The 19,403-nt window shown below is 51.0% G+C and overlaps 8 protein-coding genes across 8 annotated transcripts; 7 read left to right on the top strand and 1 right to left on the bottom strand.

Moving 5' to 3' along the window:
• Window positions 1-161: 161 nt before the first annotated feature.
• Window positions 162-1,878, bottom strand: M437DRAFT_75345 (ArfGap-domain-containing protein; the record flags this gene model as incomplete). Its single annotated transcript, XM_041026407.1, has 6 exons — window positions 162-190; window positions 245-556; window positions 611-1,326; window positions 1,376-1,559; window positions 1,618-1,753; window positions 1,810-1,878. The coding sequence occupies 6 exons, from the start codon at window positions 1,876-1,878 to the stop codon at window positions 162-164; spliced, it is 1,446 nt and encodes a 481-aa protein (XP_040879838.1).
• Window positions 1,879-2,315: 437 nt separating this feature from the next.
• Window positions 2,316-4,198, top strand: M437DRAFT_84509 (uncharacterized protein; the record flags this gene model as incomplete). Its single annotated transcript, XM_041028112.1, has 5 exons — window positions 2,316-2,372; window positions 2,426-2,656; window positions 2,713-2,824; window positions 2,874-3,941; window positions 4,005-4,198. 5 exons carry the CDS (start codon window positions 2,316-2,318, stop codon window positions 4,196-4,198), a joined length of 1,662 nt encoding a protein of 553 aa, XP_040879837.1.
• An 801-nt stretch (window positions 4,199-4,999) lies between these two features.
• M437DRAFT_75343 (DUF580-domain-containing protein) lies at window positions 5,000-6,913 on the top strand (the record flags this gene model as incomplete). The annotated part of the gene is made up of 6 exons (XM_041026406.1): window positions 5,000-5,327; window positions 5,418-5,569; window positions 5,624-5,805; window positions 5,864-6,383; window positions 6,436-6,503; window positions 6,559-6,913. The coding sequence occupies 6 exons, from the start codon at window positions 5,000-5,002 to the stop codon at window positions 6,911-6,913; spliced, it is 1,605 nt and encodes a 534-aa protein (XP_040879836.1).
• A 1,150-nt stretch (window positions 6,914-8,063) lies between these two features.
• Window positions 8,064-9,266, top strand: M437DRAFT_48996 (uncharacterized protein; the record flags this gene model as incomplete). The annotated part of the gene is made up of 2 exons (XM_041021762.1): window positions 8,064-8,103; window positions 8,155-9,266. The coding sequence occupies 2 exons, from the start codon at window positions 8,064-8,066 to the stop codon at window positions 9,264-9,266; spliced, it is 1,152 nt and encodes a 383-aa protein (XP_040879835.1).
• An 898-nt stretch (window positions 9,267-10,164) lies between these two features.
• M437DRAFT_48871 (uncharacterized protein) lies at window positions 10,165-12,363 on the top strand (the record flags this gene model as incomplete). Its single annotated transcript, XM_041021738.1, has 2 exons — window positions 10,165-11,744; window positions 11,847-12,363. Coding segments are annotated over 2 exons (2,097 nt in total), but the record flags the coding sequence as incomplete, so codon positions are not given.
• Window positions 12,364-13,111: 748 nt separating this feature from the next.
• Window positions 13,112-15,186, top strand: M437DRAFT_48479 (putative mitochondrial Hsp70 chaperone; the record flags this gene model as incomplete). The annotated part of the gene is made up of 2 exons (XM_041021674.1): window positions 13,112-13,138; window positions 13,198-15,186. The coding sequence occupies 2 exons, from the start codon at window positions 13,112-13,114 to the stop codon at window positions 15,184-15,186; spliced, it is 2,016 nt and encodes a 671-aa protein (XP_040879833.1).
• A 1,057-nt stretch (window positions 15,187-16,243) lies between these two features.
• On the top strand, window positions 16,244-17,203 carry M437DRAFT_48713 (cell wall biosynthesis protein; the record flags this gene model as incomplete). The annotated part of the gene is made up of 4 exons (XM_041021712.1): window positions 16,244-16,453; window positions 16,504-16,604; window positions 16,655-17,081; window positions 17,138-17,203. The coding sequence occupies 4 exons, from the start codon at window positions 16,244-16,246 to the stop codon at window positions 17,201-17,203; spliced, it is 804 nt and encodes a 267-aa protein (XP_040879832.1).
• Window positions 17,204-17,647: 444 nt separating this feature from the next.
• M437DRAFT_66053 (X-Pro dipeptidase) lies at window positions 17,648-19,289 on the top strand (the record flags this gene model as incomplete). Its single annotated transcript, XM_041024681.1, has 4 exons — window positions 17,648-17,800; window positions 17,948-17,973; window positions 18,027-18,188; window positions 18,236-19,289. The coding sequence occupies 4 exons, from the start codon at window positions 17,648-17,650 to the stop codon at window positions 19,287-19,289; spliced, it is 1,395 nt and encodes a 464-aa protein (XP_040879831.1).
• Between the last annotated feature and the right edge of the window lie 114 nt (window positions 19,290-19,403).

The following is a 19,403-nucleotide window of genomic DNA, read 5'->3' as shown; positions in this document are numbered from 1 at the left end:
ACTCCACCGACTGCCAACATTTACGTGCAGCACGACAAAACAATTGAGATTTGAAGGGTCTTTGATTTCATTCTACCTTTGGCTGACTAGTGCTAATCTTATGACTGATCGCACACGTACTGCTCTGTCTGTGTCATGTTCTTCTCAATTTGGCATCCAATCTATCCGTTGAGGTAGTTTCTGATAGCACCTGTCACTTCTATTAGCCGCTGATCCAGCAACCTATTGATTGTGTCTGCCGTACCTTGCAATTTGTTGGTGCCCTCGCCCAATAGACTGGTGAGGTTCTCAAGATCGTCTCCTGCGGTAATACCAAGCTTGCGAACAAAGTCCTTGGCTGCCGTCTCAATGTCTCCATACTCACCCTCGGGCATCTCGTCCTCGGGTCTTCCAAAGTATGCGTTAGACGAAATAGATTGTGCACCCTCGAAGCCTTGCAGACGAGACTTGGCTTCTTGCTGAGCGTTCGAGTCGAATGTACCTCTGCCAAAGAACTCGTCTGATGAGATACCCTTCTGGGCTCCAAACTTCTGGCGAGCATACTTTTCTGAATCATCTGCAGATGACATTGTAAGCTTTGTCGGGCACAGCTGATCATGTGTTTTCTTACCTTCTGTCGCCCTGGCAGTCGAACCGAAGCCCATCTTCTTGGGCGCCGCGGCGGCAGGAGCGCCACCACCAACTTGACCAAACCCAAGCTTGCGGACACCCATACCCAGTCTCTCCATGTCGCCCTGATCCTTTTCCTTGCCCTTTCCAGTTGCGCCGAAACCAACGCCCGGTCTGGGACTAACAGGTTGTGGGCTCACGATACTTGAGGTGGAATCTGGTTGTGCTGAGCTGATCTGAGCTTCTGCAGGAGTTGCTTCGGCCTCCGGGTCGTAGCCCAACTTTGCGATTCTCTCTGCCTCCTCACGAGCCTTGCGCTCTGCTGCGTCGAAGTCAAGGGCTGCAGGGTCCACCTTCTTTGCACCAAGCTTTTTCTTTGCGCCCAGGATGTTGGTCTTGCGGGGAGCTGCACCACCCACGGCGGTCTTGCGAGCAGCTGCTGCAGGGATTGCACGAGCAGTGGTGGGTGCAGGGGCGGGTGCGTCGGCGGTCAATGGTGACTTCGGTCGTGCAGCGCCATTGGCTGGGGTGTTGAGAAATGGTGAGTTGGTACGGTTGATGCCTGGTGTGCCAGTACGAGATGGAGGGTTGCTAGGACGCTTGATGGTTGGTTTATCCCAAGAAGAGAAGAAGTCGTCGTCGTCGCCTGCAGGGGTGCTTGTGCCACTTGCGCCGGCCTCATCGGCAAGGTCGGTGATAACAACCTCCTCAGGGTATCTAGGCCAGGTCAATTTTTGTCGCAGGTTGTAGTACATGGTATTCTTACAGTTTGGCATCAGCCTGGCACCTCCGTGTCAGCTCCTCCTTGTATTTGTTGGCGGCGTTGGATGTGTATTTTGTCTTGGGGTCCTTGCTAGCGAGAGCGGCAGAGCCACCATGGCTCTGGAAATACTTGGTTGCCGACTCGTTGCCGCCAACCTTGAAGGTACGGAGCTGCTCCCATTGCCAGACTGGACATGCGATGTCAGTATGAGTGGGGTGGGGTATGTGGAGAGTCGGATTACGCACTGTCGAGGTTGGTGGAGCGAACGAAGGAGATGTGAACACCAAGGTTTCTGTGGTGAGCCGAGCAGTCCAGGCAGAGATAGATGCCAAAGGGAACCGAAGACCAGGTGGGGTTTTTGGCGCCGCAGTCGAAGCAGATCTGGATGGCATCAACATTGTGGCACACGTCGAGTCTTGGTACAACAGGCCACCTACCTTGTTAGCCTGCTTCTGCTTCAGCTTCTCAAAGATCTTCTGCGATTGAGTCTTGGTAGCAAGCGACATGTTGACGCGCGATTCTTGTACAAACAGACAAGGGGCTGCGTTGTGCGAGGGCGAGTGCTAAAGACAGCGCTGCGCTTAGGAGTAGGCACAGCGTACTGGGCCCCTGCGAAAGGGTCCAACACCAACAAGCCCAACGCCGTCAATCTGGCCAGTTCAGCTGCTCTACATATTCCACCTATTTTTTATTATTCATCATCGGGCATGGACTGTGTCCGGCTGACCTGCATTCTATTCGTTTAATGACTATAATCTAACAGTTCTTATTAGCTACTTGTATTACAGGTATTTCTCGCAATCCTTGACGCTCAAAATCAGCTGGTGATGTTCTCCGTCGTAGCCGCAAAAGCCGTCTTTAGAGTCATCAACGTCCCTCAGTAACCCTCTTATATTCTCGGCATGCACAATTGCACCTGTTTGTAGTTTGACAGTATCCAGCCATGAATACCAAGCGGCTTATTGCGTTCGCTAATGATGCTGGACAGGCCGCTGCGCTTGTAAGTCACTGTGTTCTACCAATCGGACCCTCGTTTACTGACTATTGTTTGAGGTAGCGAAGTCGTCTTGGGAACGCGCTGTGACTGCATGGCTATATGTACCTTTAGGCTTGACCTGTATCCTCGCGGTCTGCTTCGGCGTACATTCTCTGATATCGCTCAGTTCTGTCTCATTCCCAGCTTCTGTAGCATGTATGATTGGTCTGTTCGTTATATTGGTCTTGCTCCAGGGTATACTTGGTGACCGCCAGACCAAGCGAATAGTCAACTTGATTGAGATTCCAGTGAGTTTCTATAATTTTGCAAAATGCGCCCCATACGTAATTCTTATCGTTTCTAGTGTGGCTTTGCTCTACGATATATCAATATCTTCTTCTGTCCAGCGTTCGTGACCTTGCCTCTAAGTCCTTCTATTAGCGGCGTCGAGGTTGCAAAGATCATAGCTGTCTTCAGTCAGTACTCTACAGCTTTTTTCCAATTGACTTGCCTAACTTCGTACAGTCATCGGCTATGTTGCGGTTTTTGCTTTCACGGCATATATGGTCCGAGGCCTCCAGCTCGTTCTCGGCACATCCAAGCGTGCAATGACAGAGAGAGCTGAAGAACTCGGACGTCAAGATGATAATATCCCACTCACACAGACGAGACAAGCCTCGACTGCCAGTGAGGTGCCTACTGTGCCAACGCTTTCGGCTCAGGCTGACTTGGGAGAGTCGTCGACGCCCTCTTCGCCAAACGAAATTGCCGATATCCAAGCACCCTCCAAAGCCATGAATCCCGATGCTGTGATCGGCACTGGTGGACCGCCTGTAGCTGTGAACGCTACGACCTCCTCAATGGTTGCCACTCCTCTTCGCCACGATGCTGCACCTTTGACCCGTCCTCAACGCTGGGCTGCCTTTGTCACTCTGAACTTTGACATGCTGACATATGGTGCCTTGTTCCTTTTTATAGGCCTGCCAATCTACTACGGAGTTGGCTATGCAATGCCTGTACAACTTTCCCTCAATGTCATCTTCTACTTCGCTGCTCTACGTCTGCCACCTAAGTACAAGACATATTTGCACCCTGTCTTGGTCTCCTCAGCTTTCACTATCCTTGGCATCTGGGTACTTGCATTGATTCGACATGACAGCCTCGACGATGGATTGCATGCATACACGACGAACACAAAGTATACACAGCTTTGGGATAACGACCAAGGACTGAAGCCTCCAGGGGCGGGAGACATGTTCGGCAGCGTTCTCGATGTCAGCATCGTAGCATTAAGCCTACCCATGTACCGATACCGAAACGAGCTCAAGGCGCGATTCATGACCATCATTGTTCCCAATGTAATCGTCTCTATCGGATCGCTGTTCGCGTATCCGACATTTTGTTACCACATTGGCATCTCTGCACCACGTAGTCTTGCATTCGCATCTCGAAGCTTGACACTTGCTTTGGCGACGCCGGCTACCAAGAATCTGGGCGGTGACCCATTTACCATTGCGCCATTGTGCATTTTCAGTGGCATTGCGGGTGTCATCGTGGGTCCGATTGGTCTGGACCTACTCAGAATCCCCAAAGGTATTTTCTTTCTGGTCTAACTCACTTGAGTACATCTGTACAACCAGCTGACTCTGCTTGCAGATGATTATATCACGCGTGGTATCACATTAGGCGCCAATTCATCTGCTGTAGCGACTGCACTACTTCTGACTACCGATCCTCGAGCGGCTGCTTTCTCAAGTCTTAGCATGGGGCTTCTGGGCACAATTACTGTCGCTCTTACCAGTGTACCGCCACTCGTTCACATCATTCGTAGTCTGGTAGGTATAAATTAGGAACTATCGCAGATGAATTTGCCAAACTCATCTCGCTGGGCATGTGACCCTGTACATACTTCTACACTAGCAATACTCAGGCTCGTGGGCATCTTCGCCCTGGCTTGAATGTTTATGTATCTTGAAAATATCGTACCAATCTGCCAAATGTGTAGCCTTGAGTATGCAATCATGTGGTGCCATCTCAATGGTGCTGCAGTACAAATCACGAATCATGAGCTGGACGTCAATGTTGATATGCTTTCTCGCCTAACGCAACCGAAAAGCTAATGCTCGCGACCACATCTACTGTTTGCTAATACTCGAAGACAAGACCATTCGTGCATGAATATGTATCAGCTAGCACCATGATACGCGCATGTTTTCTTTGAATACTTGGCGTGCTCGTGCACCGTCCGAGAGGAGTTTGGTTGTTGGTCCGCATGATGAAGATCTCCTCGCCAATATAAGCTAATCTCTAATCTTATTCTTATATGATGGGGTGCGTCTCTGAGCTTCCAGATTTCAGCCATAGACCTGGTGCCAGGACCAACGATGGCCAAGGCCAAGGCAAAGACGTCGGCAATTTTAGCTGTGCACAGCTGTAGACGCCAAATGAACAGTCAGCGGTCGTGAGCCGTTCCTTGCTGCGACGATCCCTGTCGCTGTGTTGAGGTCTTGGTGGTCTTGTGGCTGCAAAGGAACGTCACCAAACCAAGCTTTGACCCGTGAAGGAATACAAAAACATTCACTGTCGCAAAACTCGTCGGGCGCATTCCTTGCTTTGCGCAAACGTATTTCTCTGACAATCCTGCTATCACCATGGCCGGCGGTGAAGCAAACAGCTACTATCAGATGCCGGATGGCGATGGCCAAAAGGACTATCCTATGCAACCTCAGCAAGCCTACAACCAGAATGGCCAATACCAGCAGCCCTACCAGAATGGCCAGGGCTATTCGCAACCTCCTCCCAATTACGGCCAGAACTTCAACCCTCGTCCTGACATGAATGGTTACGACAACAAGCCTACCTTCGAGCAGGCTTTCAAGATTGACAAGCCAAAGTGGAATGACTGGTGGGCTGGTCTTCTTTTCCTCGCCGTCTTTGCTGGATATGTCGCTGTCTCTGGTATCGCACTTCAGGGCTACGGTACGTGAAGAGTTTTCGCGCACGCAAATCCTGGACTGTGGATGGACTGCCAAAATTCCCATGAACACAGCGCTGATCATTAGTGTGTAGCTGCGACCAAGGGATTCAATGGTGGTGGTATCTACGACAGCAACAATGACTTCGGCCTTGACACCAACACCATCGTCCTCTTCGTCTTCTGTCTTGCCATGGCTATGGTACTTAGTTATATCTATGTCTGGTTAGCACGCGCATTCACGAAGGTACATTCTTGAAACCCACCATGGCAGTTGAAGCTGCGTACTGACATGTAGCAGCAATTCATCTGGATTACCGGTATTGTTCACATCATTGCTGGTTTTGCGACCGCCATTTACATGCTGTCGAGAAAATACTGGTCAGGCGGAATTGTCTTCCTCATCTTCGCTATCTTCACCGTGGTCTGCTTCATCTCTTGGATTCCTAGAATTCCTTTTAGTGTAGTTATGCTACAAACAAGGTATGTTTGATGACGTGGAGGAAGTGTTCGAGTCTTCGAGATACTGATGACCTGTCAGCATTGACGTTTCCAAAAAGTTTGGACATGTCTATCTCGTTTCGCTTGTTGGCGGTGTTCTCGCAACTGCACTTGGTGCCTGGTTCTCGGTCACTTTCGTTGCGGTGTATGTGAAATATGAACCAGGCGCAAATCCAGCCTGTTCCACCGGCGCTGGTGGCTGTTCAAGCGCCAAGGTTATCGGTCTGCTTGTCTTCATCACGTTTGCGATGTATTGGATCTCCGAATTCCTCAAGAACACGATCCATGTGATCATCTCTGGAGTTTACGGCTCATGGTACTTCTGTTCGCACAACCCTCCCAAGAACATTACCCGAGGAGCCGCCCGCCGCTCTTTGACCTACAGCTTCGGAAGTATCAGTCTTGGAAGCTTGGTTGTCGCACTCATCAACATGCTCAGACAAGCATGCAGTATTGCACGACAGCAGGAAGCAAATTCTGGAAACATTGCTGCCGACATCGCGCTTTGCATTCTCCAGTGTCTTATTGGAATTCTGGACTGGGTTGTCCAGTTCGTCAACGTAAGTGGAGACGCAATATTTCGAAATTTCCAGACAGCTCACGAAAGAACAGAGATACGCTTTCAGCTATATCGCGCTTTACGGCAAGGCCTACATCCCCGCCGCCAAGGACACTTGGACGTAAGTACCTCATCTATACGACCGAGTGGGCTCCGCTGACATTAAAAACAACTAGTTTGATCAAAGACCGAGGCATCGATGCGTTAGTCAACGAGTGCTTGATTGGCCCCGTCCTGACCCAAGGCGCTACGGCCATCGCTTACCTGTGCGCTCTTTTGGCCTACCTGTACCTGATCTTCACCTCGCCTGCGTACAACAGCAACGGCGAGTACACACCCGTTGTTGTTGCATTCGCATTCTTGATTGGTTTGCAAATCGCTAACATCTTCACAACCCCGCTAAGCAGTGGCATCGACACTATATTCGTTGCTGCAGCTTTCGACCCGCAAGTCATGATCACAGAGCACCCGGACCTGTACGCCAAGATGGTGTCGACATATCCTCATGTTCAACAGGCCATCCATGCCTAGAGGCAGATGATTGCAACGATTCGCTGGTTCTAGCAGTTTCGGCCGCGGGATATTTTGACTACAAGTTACAGACATCGGTTTGTTCCTGTTGGGGAAAACCGGGCGCTCCCCTGTCGATTCGCGTATTGTTGCGTCAGATAAGGGTTCAAGTATTAGGGCCTCGGGTCTACGGATAAACGCGAATCGGAGGATGAACGACGAACAACGATGATACCCAAACCACGCAATTCTTGATAACACAGCTTAATCGCTTTTTCCTTTGCAGTAGTAAAGTAATACGTAATAACAGAACACACACTCGTTTTTTTTTTTTGCAAGGCTTCATTGTCGCATGCCGTGCAACAAGTGCAAGAGAGAGACATGAGATCCTACCGCAACACATGCCGCACAACAATGCGGTGGTCACTCATCCACGATCCGCACAGCAAGCCATAGCGTGACAAGAGCGCCCGATCTGGTTAGCACATGATTGCCCGCAAGTGCCCGCTAGCAAGCCCGAGGATATTAACGTCGATGGTGACTCGATGGCTACAAGTTGCAAACCTTGTGATAAGCGTCCAAGGGACCGTGCTTGCCAGCCTCAAAGCCTCTGCCGTCAGGGAAGGTGACGTGCGGGCAGCGAACGTCGTCATACGGTAATGGTGCGGGGAGAGTAGGTTGGGATAGTGCGGGTTTGGCTATGTGTTAGGGAGCAACGAGGCATTAACCAGTTGCAACCCCCGGACGTGTTAAATAGACTTGGTATCCCTCGACCTCTTTGGTTTTGTCATTCCCATCTCATACCTCCTTCTTCCAATCCACGAACTTTCTCGTTCCCCCCTCTAATACTTTGATTCGTCTAGAGCCTGCTATCAGTTAGGTTCGTGCTATCTGCCCCTCGTTCCGCAATACCCCGCCGCATTGCTGACCTCTTGTCTACAGGACAAAAGTACACCGCCATCAATCACCAGTCTCTATCAAAAGGTTAGTAGATAATATCTGGCTCTGATGCGCTCGAGGGTCAATGTTATCATTGTCGCAAATGGTGTTATGCCTTTGTTGCGCTCCTTTGTCCTTGAGACACAAGAAACAGACGTCAAATCTCGAACACGGCTAACAGTTGGCCTTAGCATCCTCTCTTCTCTGCATATCAGGAAACAAAATGTCCGACATGAAGGCAATTCACTTTGGTGGTGGTAACATCGGTCGTGGTAAGTAGATATCCTCACAGATTGATATCTCAGCGCTGACTTTTCTGATAGGCTTCGTCGCCGAGTTCCTGCACAAATCCGGATATGAAGTCGTCTTTGTCGATGTCATGGACGCCATTATCAACGCCCTGCAACAAAACAAGTCATACACTGTGACAGAAGTCGGCACATCAGACACCAAGTCAAAGACGATCGACAACTACCGCGCCATCAACAGCAAGACCGATGAGGACAAGGTCGTCGAGGAGATTGCCACTGCCGACATTGTCACCTGCGCAGTTGGCCCCAACATCCTCAAGTTCATTGCTCCTGTCATCGCCAAGGGTATCGAGAACCGCAAGAAGGACTCGCCTCTCGCTGTTATTGCCTGTGAGAATGCCATTGGAGCCACGGACACCCTTCGCAAGTTCATCGAGGAGAAGCTTTCAGACTCGACCAAGTCGAACATTCAAGAGAAGGCTCGCTTCGCTAACAGTGCCATCGACCGCATTGTTCCCATGCAGGATGAGGACGCTGGTTTGAACGTCAAAATCGAGAAGTTCTACGAGTGGTGTGTTGAGAGCAAGCCTTTCCTTCCCTCGCAACCACCAAAGATCGAGGGTGTTCACTTTGTTGAGGACCTTACCCCCTTCATCGAGCGTAAGCTCTTCACCGTCAACACTGGCCACGCCACTGCTGCCTACTACGGCTACAACCGCGGCAAGGAATGCATCCACGATGTCCTGCAAGACAAGGAGTTGCACGAGATTGTACGAAACACTCTCAAGGAGACTGCTCACCTGATCGTGAACAAGCACGAAATTACTGAGGAGGATCAGAACGAGTACGTCGAGAAGATCATCAAGCGCATCTCAAACCCAGTCCTCAAGGACAATGTCGAGCGTGTTGGTCGTGCTCCTCTCCGCAAGCTGTCGCGCAACGAGCGCTTCATTGGACCTGCTGCTCATCTTGCTGAGATGGGAGCCAAGTATGATGCCCTTCTTGGTGGTATCGAGATGTGTCTTCGCTTCCAGAACGTTGAGGGTGACGAGGAGTCATTCGAGCTGGCCAAGATCCTCAAGGAGAACTCGTCAAGTGACGCTACTGAGAAGATCACTGGTCTTGAGCGCAACCACACTCTCTTCCCAGCAGTCGAGGAGGTCGTCAAGAAGGTTCAGGCCTGACTACCTGAGCAACGCCCCACCCGTAGTCGCAGGGGATTGCAACGTCTTTGATCGTTTGAATCCAGACATGGAGTGATGCAACCACAACCACGAGATACGCAGCATTGATATTTGGCATTGGTGTTCAGGAATTGGGATATGGGAGGATTAGCACTGGTTTAGCATGTTACCTGATAGGCAACGGGCGTTAGTAGCAGGTAGCATGGATTCACGAAATTGACGCAGCTCCTGGGAACAGTTGAGCTTACTTTTATCAAGACAATTTACTTTCTCACCTGATGCTTGTTGAAAGCGACTGATTGTGAAGATCAAACCTACCTGCCAGAACCATCATGATTCGTGAATGAAGGTTGCATCTCCATAATGTGGATTGTTTGTGACTGAGATGTGGTTTCAGGTGAGGCAGCAAGGACATCCCCAATGTCAGGGTCCACAGAAGTCGGTGCTCGTAGATGGTCTTTGAGCAAGTCTTTTGCAGTAGTAAACAGGTTACGCGGAGGTGAAACAGGAGGTGAAAGGTGCTGTAGTTGTCAAAGACAAGCGTGCGTGCGTCATTCCCCCGCAAGCGCAACCGCAGTGAGAGTCGCCTTTCATTATCATCGCAGCGGAATCGATCAAGTCGAATGGTGCCGTGCCTGCTCTACCTTTGATTCCTAATTACCCGCCTCTCTTCCTGAAGTCGACAGAGTAACAGCATGGCCATCGACAGTATACCGTGAGTACCCTGGCATCACATTCAGATAGTGAGTGTCGAACCAGTGCGTGCTAATCAGAATGTAGATATCCTGATACCGATCGCCTCGCATATCCCGACAAGACCTTCTACCCAGTCAAGATCCCCGTCTCGTGAGTTGATAGTGAGAGAGACATACAAGAGCTGGACTGATGTCAATGCGATAGACACTGGCAATTGCGACACTACATCTCGTCGCCCGACAAGGACGCCATCTATTACGCCAGCGTCAATGAAGTCTACTATCTCGACACGCAATCGCGGAAACGCAAATACCTCGCCACACTACCATTTGTCGCTCGATGTACAGCTGCTGGCTTTGGCTGGGTCTGTGTTGGAGGTGAGGAGGATGGTTACTTTGCCGCAATCAAGCTGGAGGGCTCGTCTCCAGTTCGCCCTGCAGACGTAGATGCTCCACTGCCACTGGACTACTGGCAACCACAGAGGGGCACTCCGAGAGCCGCCAACGTCAAGCTCGAACATATAGGCGAAGAGATTGTCAACTCCATCTCCATCCACCAAATTCACGATGAGGAAAATCACCTATACGATGTTGTCGCCGTCCTAACCAACAATGACAAGACTGTTCGCGTCTACTCACTGACCCAAGCCCTGGAAACTGCCGTTTTGGATCTGCCCTTCCCCATGAACCACGCCTCCATATCGCCCGATGGCACAACTCTTGTTGCTGTCGGCGACTCCAATCAGGCCTTCTTCTACACACGTACACTATCGCAGCCTCCCCCACAGATCCCAAAGCCTCACAACCGTCTGAACACAGGCAATGTCACCTGGGAGCTAGCAAACAATGTCCACCTTCGTGCTGGCGATCCTACTGCACAACCGGGCTATTTCACTACTGCCTGGTCGCCCAACGGCAGCTTGGCAGCTCTGGGTTCTGAAGGCGGTTACATCACTCTGTTTGATATGGACGTATTTTCTCAATGTGCTTCCGATGAGGCAGAAGCTGCCATCGTTGCTACGATTCCATCAACGAGACCTAACATTGTCGCTGCTCTACATCCTGGCGCTGTCAGAACCATGCTCTTTTCTCCAGAACCCTGGGACTTGCTGATCTGGGCTGAAGACCAAGGCCGTATATGCATCGGCGATCTGCGCACTGGACTTAGGACCAAACAGGTCATAGAACTCAAACCGGATGAAGAAGGTCTGAAACAGATTGAACTTGAAGACATTGCAGCAGAGTATTTGACAGAAAATGATGGCCTCGATGACCTACAGCAAGAGATTCTGGACCGCTACCGGGAAACACGAGATCCTGCCGAGCAGGGTAACTTTGCTACAGAATTTCTACAAGCTCGAGAGCGTGAACGCTCTCAAAATCTTGACCGCGCCCGTGCAATGTTCCCGACCTTACGCGACACAACATCCGTGCCAGGAGATGATCCTCGAGGTCTCACAGCACATGAACAACAGATCCTTGAAGCACTTCGAACAACTAGACAACGCGAAGAAGCGCGTACTCAAGGAAGTGCTCCCCGCTCGATCAACTATACCAGCGCTGGTCTCTTTAGCGGCCATACTAATAGTCGCACTTCGGCGGCTGCGCGATCCACTGAAACCCCTCGCCCATTCAGCGACGTCTTGGTCAACCACAATGACCCCTACGCAGCTTTCCCGGAATTATCTCGGACATCACAGCGGGAAACGACAGAATCTCGCGAAAGAGAACGGAATACAAGTGACAACACGCTGCCACCCCTTCATTCAATACAAGAGTATTTGTTGCTTCGTGATAGAGAGCGTGAAGCTTTGTCGACATCGAACACGAATCGTGACACTGGCACCCGCGGTTCTGGAGCAGGAGGAACCCCTACATCAACAAGCACTGCCCCGACCATACCTCCACATGCAACGCGGGCAACGGCGACCACCAGGACTGAAACAGAGGAAGACAACCCATGGCGCACGATATCCAATGCAATGACCTTGGCCCGGGGACCGCTATTTGAATCACCTCGATCAATAGACGCTAGCACGCGACAGTCTCGTGAGCGGGAGGCTATGGTGCGTACGGAACAGCTTCGCCGAATGACTGCTCAGCGTGAGCGGCTCCGTGGACTACGACAGGAATTTGAACGCGGAACAGATACAGCGCAGAGCCTGTACGATACGCTTACCTCACTACGAGGCTACACATCAGCACGACCTACCGCGTTTCATGATGGCTATGAGATGCTGATGCGCAGAGCTGGACGCGAGGCTACCATAGGAGTCAGAACAGCAGGTCTAGCCATCAGTCATGATGGACGCAAGCTGTGGGCGGCATGTGAGGAGGGCATCTTCGAGATTGACTTGCAGGTCAAGCTGAGAATGATGTTTCCAGCAGTGGAAATGAAATAACGAACATATATGAACAGACTGTGATTTTACGGCGCATCAAGAATGGATCAGGCACATGGCGCAATGGAGCGCTGATAGCATTGGGAATATCTGGCATTGCTGGCGCATGGAGTGCTACACTTGATGGCATTCACTCTCTTTCTCCTTTTCTCTCTCACCTTGATTCATTAATTATGTGTACATAATAAAACTCAGATCTCTTCGGACATTAGTGCATGTTTTGACAGTGATAGATGCTATTCACTAGAAGCTATTCGCTTGATAAATCCGTTCGACCTGAGCAAGGACCTACTTGACCGTTTAAAGCCGAGGCAAATAGAGCTAGCTATCTGCTTGAAGCTCACTAGAAATGTCAGGTGCAGTGAAGGTGAGTCCAGCGAGTAGAGGCGAGCGATGTGACTCGAGCGCGAGGCGAACAAGAAGCACTGGCAGAGGCAAACGGGCATGTGTCGGAGCAAACACAGTCACAGTGATGGCAAAGACAAGCGGTCGTCGGGCGTGGCGCACGATGCTCGGACAAGATTCCAGCATGTTCGATGGGCGTGGCGGAGAGTGCCGGGACCGGGGATTCGACGCTAAAGGACAAAATTCCTCGAGCAACGACGCCATGACTTCCTCTTGCTGCTCCGTCACTTATTAACCTCGCCATCCCCATCTCCATACCCACCCTAGAGCAAGTTTCGTTTGTTGCTCAGGATACCCCATTTTCTCTTGTCGCGTTCTGGTTTTCTGCTCTAATCACATCACAATGCTGTCACAAAGACTTGCCAGAGGCGTAAGTGAACATGCGACAGCTCTCAAAGCTCACAGAGCTCGTTACTGACCTCTCTGCAGCTTCGCGCCACCCCTTCAGTCCGCTCGTCGGCTCTCAGATCCCCCATGGTCTCCTCATTCAGAAGAGGCTATGCCGAGGGCGGTGAGGAGAAGGTCAAGGGCCAGGTCATTGGTATCGATCTTGGTACCACCAACTCGGCTGTCGCCGTCATGGAGGGCGCCGCTCCCAGAATCATTGAGAACAGTGAGGGTGCCAGAACGACTCCCTCAGTTGTCGGTTTCACCAAGGAGGGCGAGCGTCTGGTCGGTATTGCCGCCAAGCGTCAGGCCGTCGTCAACCCCGAGAACACTCTCTTCGCCACCAAGCGTCTGATCGGTCGCAAGTTCAAGGATGCTGAGGTCCAGCGTGACTTGAACCAGGTCCCTTACAAGATTGTTCAGCACACCAACGGCGATGCCTGGCTCGAGGCCCACGGCCAGAAGTACTCGCCTTCGCAAATCGGTGGTTTCGTCCTCGGAAAGATGAAGGAGACCGCTGAGTCTTTCCTTGGCAAGACTTGCAAGAACGCCGTCGTTACCGTCCCCGCCTACTTCAACGACCAGCAGAGACAGGCCACCAAGGATGCCGGTCAGATCTCCGGTCTTAACGTCCTCCGTGTCGTCAACGAGCCCACTGCTGCCGCCCTCGCCTACGGTCTTGAGAAGGAGAGCGACCGTGTCATTGCCGTCTACGATCTTGGTGGTGGTACCTTCGATGTTTCCATCCTCGAGATCCAGAGCGGTGTCTTCGAGGTCAAGTCGACCAACGGTGACACCCACCTTGGTGGTGAGGACTTCGATATCACCCTCGTCCGCCACCTCGTCCAGCAGTTCAAGAACGAGCAGGGCATCGACCTTTCCAACGACCGCATGGCCATCCAGCGTATCCGTGAGGCTGCCGAGAAGGCCAAGATTGAGCTTTCGTCTGCTCCCCAGACCGACATCAACCTTCCCTTCATCACTGCCGACGCCTCTGGCCCCAAGCACATCAACAGCAAGATGACCCGTGCCGAGCTCGAGAAGCTCGTCGGTCCTCTGATCGACCGCACTGTTGAGCCTGTCCGTAAGGCCCTCAAGGACGCCAACATGCAGGCCAAGGACATTCAGGAGGTCATTCTCGTTGGTGGTATGACCCGTATGCCCAAGGTCACCACCTCGGTCAAGAGCATCTTCGGCCGTGAGCCCGCCAAGTCTGTCAACCCCGATGAGGCTGTCGCCATTGGTGCCGCCATCCAGGGTGCCGTTCTCTCTGGTGAGGTTACTGATGTCCTCCTTCTCGATGTCACTCCTCTTTCCCTCGGTATTGAGACCCTCGGCGGTGTTTTCACCCGTCTGATCAACCGCAACACCACCATCCCCACCAAGAAGTCCCAGGTCTTCTCCACCGCTGCTGACTTCCAGTCTGCCGTCGAGATCAAGGTTTACCAGGGTGAGCGTGAGCTTGTCCGCGACAACAAGCTCCTCGGAAACTTCCAGCTTGTTGGTATCCCTCCTGCCCACCGTGGTGTCCCCCAGATTGAGGTCACCTTCGACATTGACGCCGATTCGATTGTCCACGTTCACGCTTCCGACAAGTCCACCGGAAAGGACCAGTCCATCACCATTGCCTCCGGCTCTGGTTTGAGCGACTCTGAGATCGAGTCTATGGTCAACGACGCTGAGAAGTACGGTGCCGCTGACAAGGAGCGCAAGGCTGCCATTGAGGCTGCCAACAAGGCCGACAGTGTTCTTAACGACACTGAGAAGGCCCTCAAGGAGTTCGAGGACCGCCTCGACAAGGCTGAGGCTGACCAGATCAAGGAGAAGATTGCCAGCCTCCGCGAGTTCGTTGCCCAGAACCAGACCGGTGAGGGTACCGCTACTGCTGAGGACCTTAAGGCCAAGACCGATGAGCTCCAGTCCGCCTCTCTTACCCTCTTCGACAAGATGCACCGCGCCCGCTCCGAGCAGAAGCAGGAGTCTGGTGAGGGTGAGCAGAAGCAGGGTGGTGAGGGTGAGCAGAAGCCTTAAATTTGAGGCTACTGATCTCTCCTTCCTCTTCTCACGCAACTTTGGATCCGAAGTAATTGCTTCGACCTCCTGATACCCCCGACTTCTCTGTATACATATTTCCTCTCTCGCCCACCTGGTCCGTCATTTACACGACCAGTTCTCTTCGCGATGTCTCCTCTCTCCGGAAGAGTCTCGCGCCTTGTCTTTATCATCGCTGTACTTCGGTAAAATTGCTCTCGAGAAAAAGGGAAGGCACGTGGGATTCACCAAAAACTGGAGTTTGATGTGGTGGGATGTTTCGAGGTTACGGCCTTATGTCATGTTTGTACTTTTAGATTTTGTTTTATCTGAGCGTCTTGTTGTTTCTTCTTCACATCATCATTCTTCTTGCATCTTTTCCTCCAGCGAGGACCGTCACGAAAGAGAGGTCATTAGGGTATATGCGGGAAGACACGATTGCCCATTCGACTCTTGTTGTAACAAAAAAGTATATGAACGATCAATCTCTACTCCAAAAACCATTTTACGATCATTATTCTGTGAACGTCGTGTTATTTTGAAATCCTACCTTGAAGGATTGATTTTCTGTAGTCCTTGCTACTCCGCAGATAGAGCGGTCAGGATAGCGACTTTGCGAGCGACAAGGCTCGAACAAGATAATTTTCTCATATATTGTCACTATAACTTTGCAATTAGGAGACCAAAGTTGAAAAGGAGGATAAGAAAAATAATGGCAAAGGAGAGATGTAGCTAATTAAAGTGCAGTGTTTGAAATCTTGTCAGGGGCGGCTTTGCGGCGATCGGCAGAGGCGCTGCGAGATGGCCAAGGCCTGCCTCGTCGCATTCGTCCCATGTCGACATTCGTGTTTGCATCTTCAACCTTGATCTCGCAAACTTCTGCTCGACCTATCACCTGTTCCACCTCTCATCGTCGCCGCCGATACCTTCGCTGGTACACCGCATCGCTTCGACACTCGTCACTTCCTCTCGAACGCCAGCCGTAAAGGCCAAACATTTCCCCAGTCGGACATCAAGACCGCGCGTCGAAGAATACACAACACACGACACATAAACAATGCGCTGCCATATTCTGACGGCGCTGGCCGCTTTGGCAGCTACTGCCGTCGCCGACGTCAAGTTCACATCGCCTGTTGCTGGTCAACAAATCGCTGGTGGCACGGCCGTCACTTTCACCTGGACTGACGATGGGACCGCCCCCACCATCGACCAATTCGCTACCTACACACTGAACATTATCGCTGGTGGAAACACAGAAGCTACTACTGTATGATATCTCTCTCCGGTCTTTCCTTCGAGCGCTGACAAGTGCCGCAGTCCGCCGTCACCATCAAAGCGGGTGCCGCTTACTCAGGTACAACTGGCTCCGTTACCTACACCATCCCCCTTACTCTCGGTAAGACTGCGGCCAATGGATAGTAAGTTTCTTCGCACTAGAACCAAGCTACTGCTTTCTAACTTTGTATAGCTTTCTCCAGATGATCTCGGTCGGCGTCGATGGAGGAACCGACATTGTTTACAGTTCGCGCTTCGGTCTGACAGGCATGACTGGCACTTTCTCCGCTGCTGTGCAACAAGGTGTCACTGCCGCCGGCTCCGACACGACCTTTACCCCAGAAGCTTCCCACGAGCTTGTTACTGGTGGTGATGCTGCTACTGCCACTTCTGTCGTTCCCGAAGCCGGTGTGTATACCGTTCCCTACCGCCTCCAGACCGGTCTCATCAAGTATGCTCCCATGCAACCCATGCCTGGAACAAAAATTACCGCAAAGACCCCCTCCATGTTGAACCCTACCTCGGCTTTCACCATTTTCAGCACATATGCGCCGCCCGCCTCCATCACCTTGACTGTGACCGAGTCTAACACTGTGAGTGTCTCGAGTAGAGAGAACCCGGTAAGTCTCCAGTCCTTCACCTCGTGTTCTGTATCGTGCTGACAAGTTCGCAACAGGCCGCCGCTGCTACTCAACCTACAGCTGCCGACATGAAGAAGTACCTCAACCGCTGGAAGGACTAGCCTTTCTGGATTCATTAGATATGATGTTACCACGGGCGTTCTGTGTACTTTCTGGCTTCTTCTTACAAATAAATGGCATTACCCCTCGGGATGGCGTTCTTTTTGGTCTTTAGTCTTATATCTGGTCTGATGCTCTTGCAAGGAAGTGGTCTAGCATTGAGTTGGCGAAATTCTGTATATGCATGAATATTTATCAAATCTTTACTCACGTACATTTCCTATTCAATAGTACTGAACTCAGATTTGTAACACCTCTTCATGCTGTATAGCCAGATTAGGCAGGCGATCACCGAGGCAGCTCCATGCCTTGGCATTTCCCGTATCCTCAATCTTGCAACACCACAATCTCTGACTTTGTTATCAGAACATCTTCAACAAAAAGTCGACAGCTTTTTCCCCTGAGCTTCCTTCAACATTTGACTCGTAATCAGCAAAGACAAGAAAATGGGACTTGCAAACCACGACCTTCCACCCCCACCAGCGGGCAAATACCCCGCCAAGGCACATGCCAGACGTGTGGCTCAGTTCATTGCTGAAAACGGTGGTCCCAAGGAGGGTATTATCTACTTGGAAGCGCAGAAGACTGCTATGGTTGAGGTATGTATTTGGTCACTTTTATCGTCTTAATCCAGTCCACAAGCAACAATGTGAAAATGACGTTCGTCGTGATGTTCCTGTTGTGATTGAGAGCAGAGAGAGGATATGGCTTTTATGGGAAGCTCTTTGCTGATTGTATGGATATAGGATGATGACCAAGCTGCACACTTCCGGTAAGGAGAAGATTTGTTCTATCAATCAGTCGGAGAGATTGACGCTTTTCTAGTCAACGTAGATTCTTCTTCTACCTCTCTGGATGCGCTATTCCCGACTCGTATCTTGCCTACGACATCAAGAATGACTATTTGACTCTGTTCATTCCTCCTATCGATCCCGAAGATGTCATCTGGTCGGGCCTGCCACTTCTAGAGAAAGAAGCAATGGAGAAGTAAGTGATTTGTATTTTGCTTAAGAATTACAACTCATATTATCTAGGTTCGATATTGATGCATGCAAACCTTCAACTGAGGTCAACTCATACCTGACCTCTCCTGAAACTCCTCATGGCACTATTTTGGCTATCCCCAAGCAAGTAGCAGACCACATCACCTTCCTCTCCTTCCAAGAGACCAACTGGGACCTCCTCAAGAACGCCATCGAAAGATGCCGTGTCGTCAAAGACGAACACGAAATCGGTCTTATCCGCCATGCCAACGCCATCTCCTCACACGCCCACACCGAAGTCATGCGCATGGTCAAAAACGCACGCAACGAGCGAGAACTCATGGGAACTTTTGTAGGCGCCTGCATCAGCAATGGTGGTCGCGAACAAGCATACGGCTGTATCTGTGCTTCCGGCCCCAGCGCTGCTACTCTGCATTACGTCCACAACGACTTGCCTCTTTCCGAAAAGTTGAATTTGCTCATCGATGCTGGATGCGAGTATAACTGCTATTGCTCAGATATCACCCGCACCTACCCCCTGCAAGGAAAATTCACAAAGGAAAGCAGAGAAATCTACGATATCGTTGATGAAATGCAGGCAGAGTGTATGAAAGCACTCAAAGCCAATGTCACTTGGGAAGACCTACACGCTCTGGCCCACGAAATCGCTATTGACGGGTTGCGTCGTCTGGGTATCCTGACTGGTGGAAACAAGAAAGAGCTTTTCGATAGCAGAGTCTCTACTCTGTTTTTGCCTCACGGTCTGGGACATTATCTTGGTATGGACACACACGACTGCGGCGGCAACGCAAACTACGAAGACCCGGATCCCATGTTCCGCTACTTGCGCATCAGAGGTTCTGTTCCTGCAAACTCTGTCGTGACGGTTGAGCCTGGTCTTTACTTCTGTCGCTTCATCATTGAGCCGGCACTCAAGGAGGAAAAGTATGCCAAGTACATTGACAAGGCTGTCTTGGAGAGATATTGGGATGTTGGTGGCGTGCGTATTGAAGATGACGTCTTGGTCAAGGAGGATGGGTGTGAGAACTTGACTACAGCGCCCAGGTCTTGGGATGAGGTTGAGGCTTTGATTCATTCGGTTTAGATTTCACAGTATGGTCATGTCGAATCAAGTAATACAATTCTTGCGTTCCATATTCATACATCTAACATTACTCGTTGACTAAATAAAACAATACAACAAACAAGCTCCAATGGG

This window comes from Aureobasidium melanogenum, assembly GCF_000721775.1.
Source record: "Aureobasidium melanogenum CBS 110374 unplaced genomic scaffold scaffold_10, whole genome shotgun sequence".
Taxonomy (NCBI): Eukaryota; Fungi; Ascomycota; class Dothideomycetes; order Dothideales; family Saccotheciaceae; genus Aureobasidium; species Aureobasidium melanogenum.
This window is presented reverse-complemented; position numbering and strand designations above follow the sequence as displayed.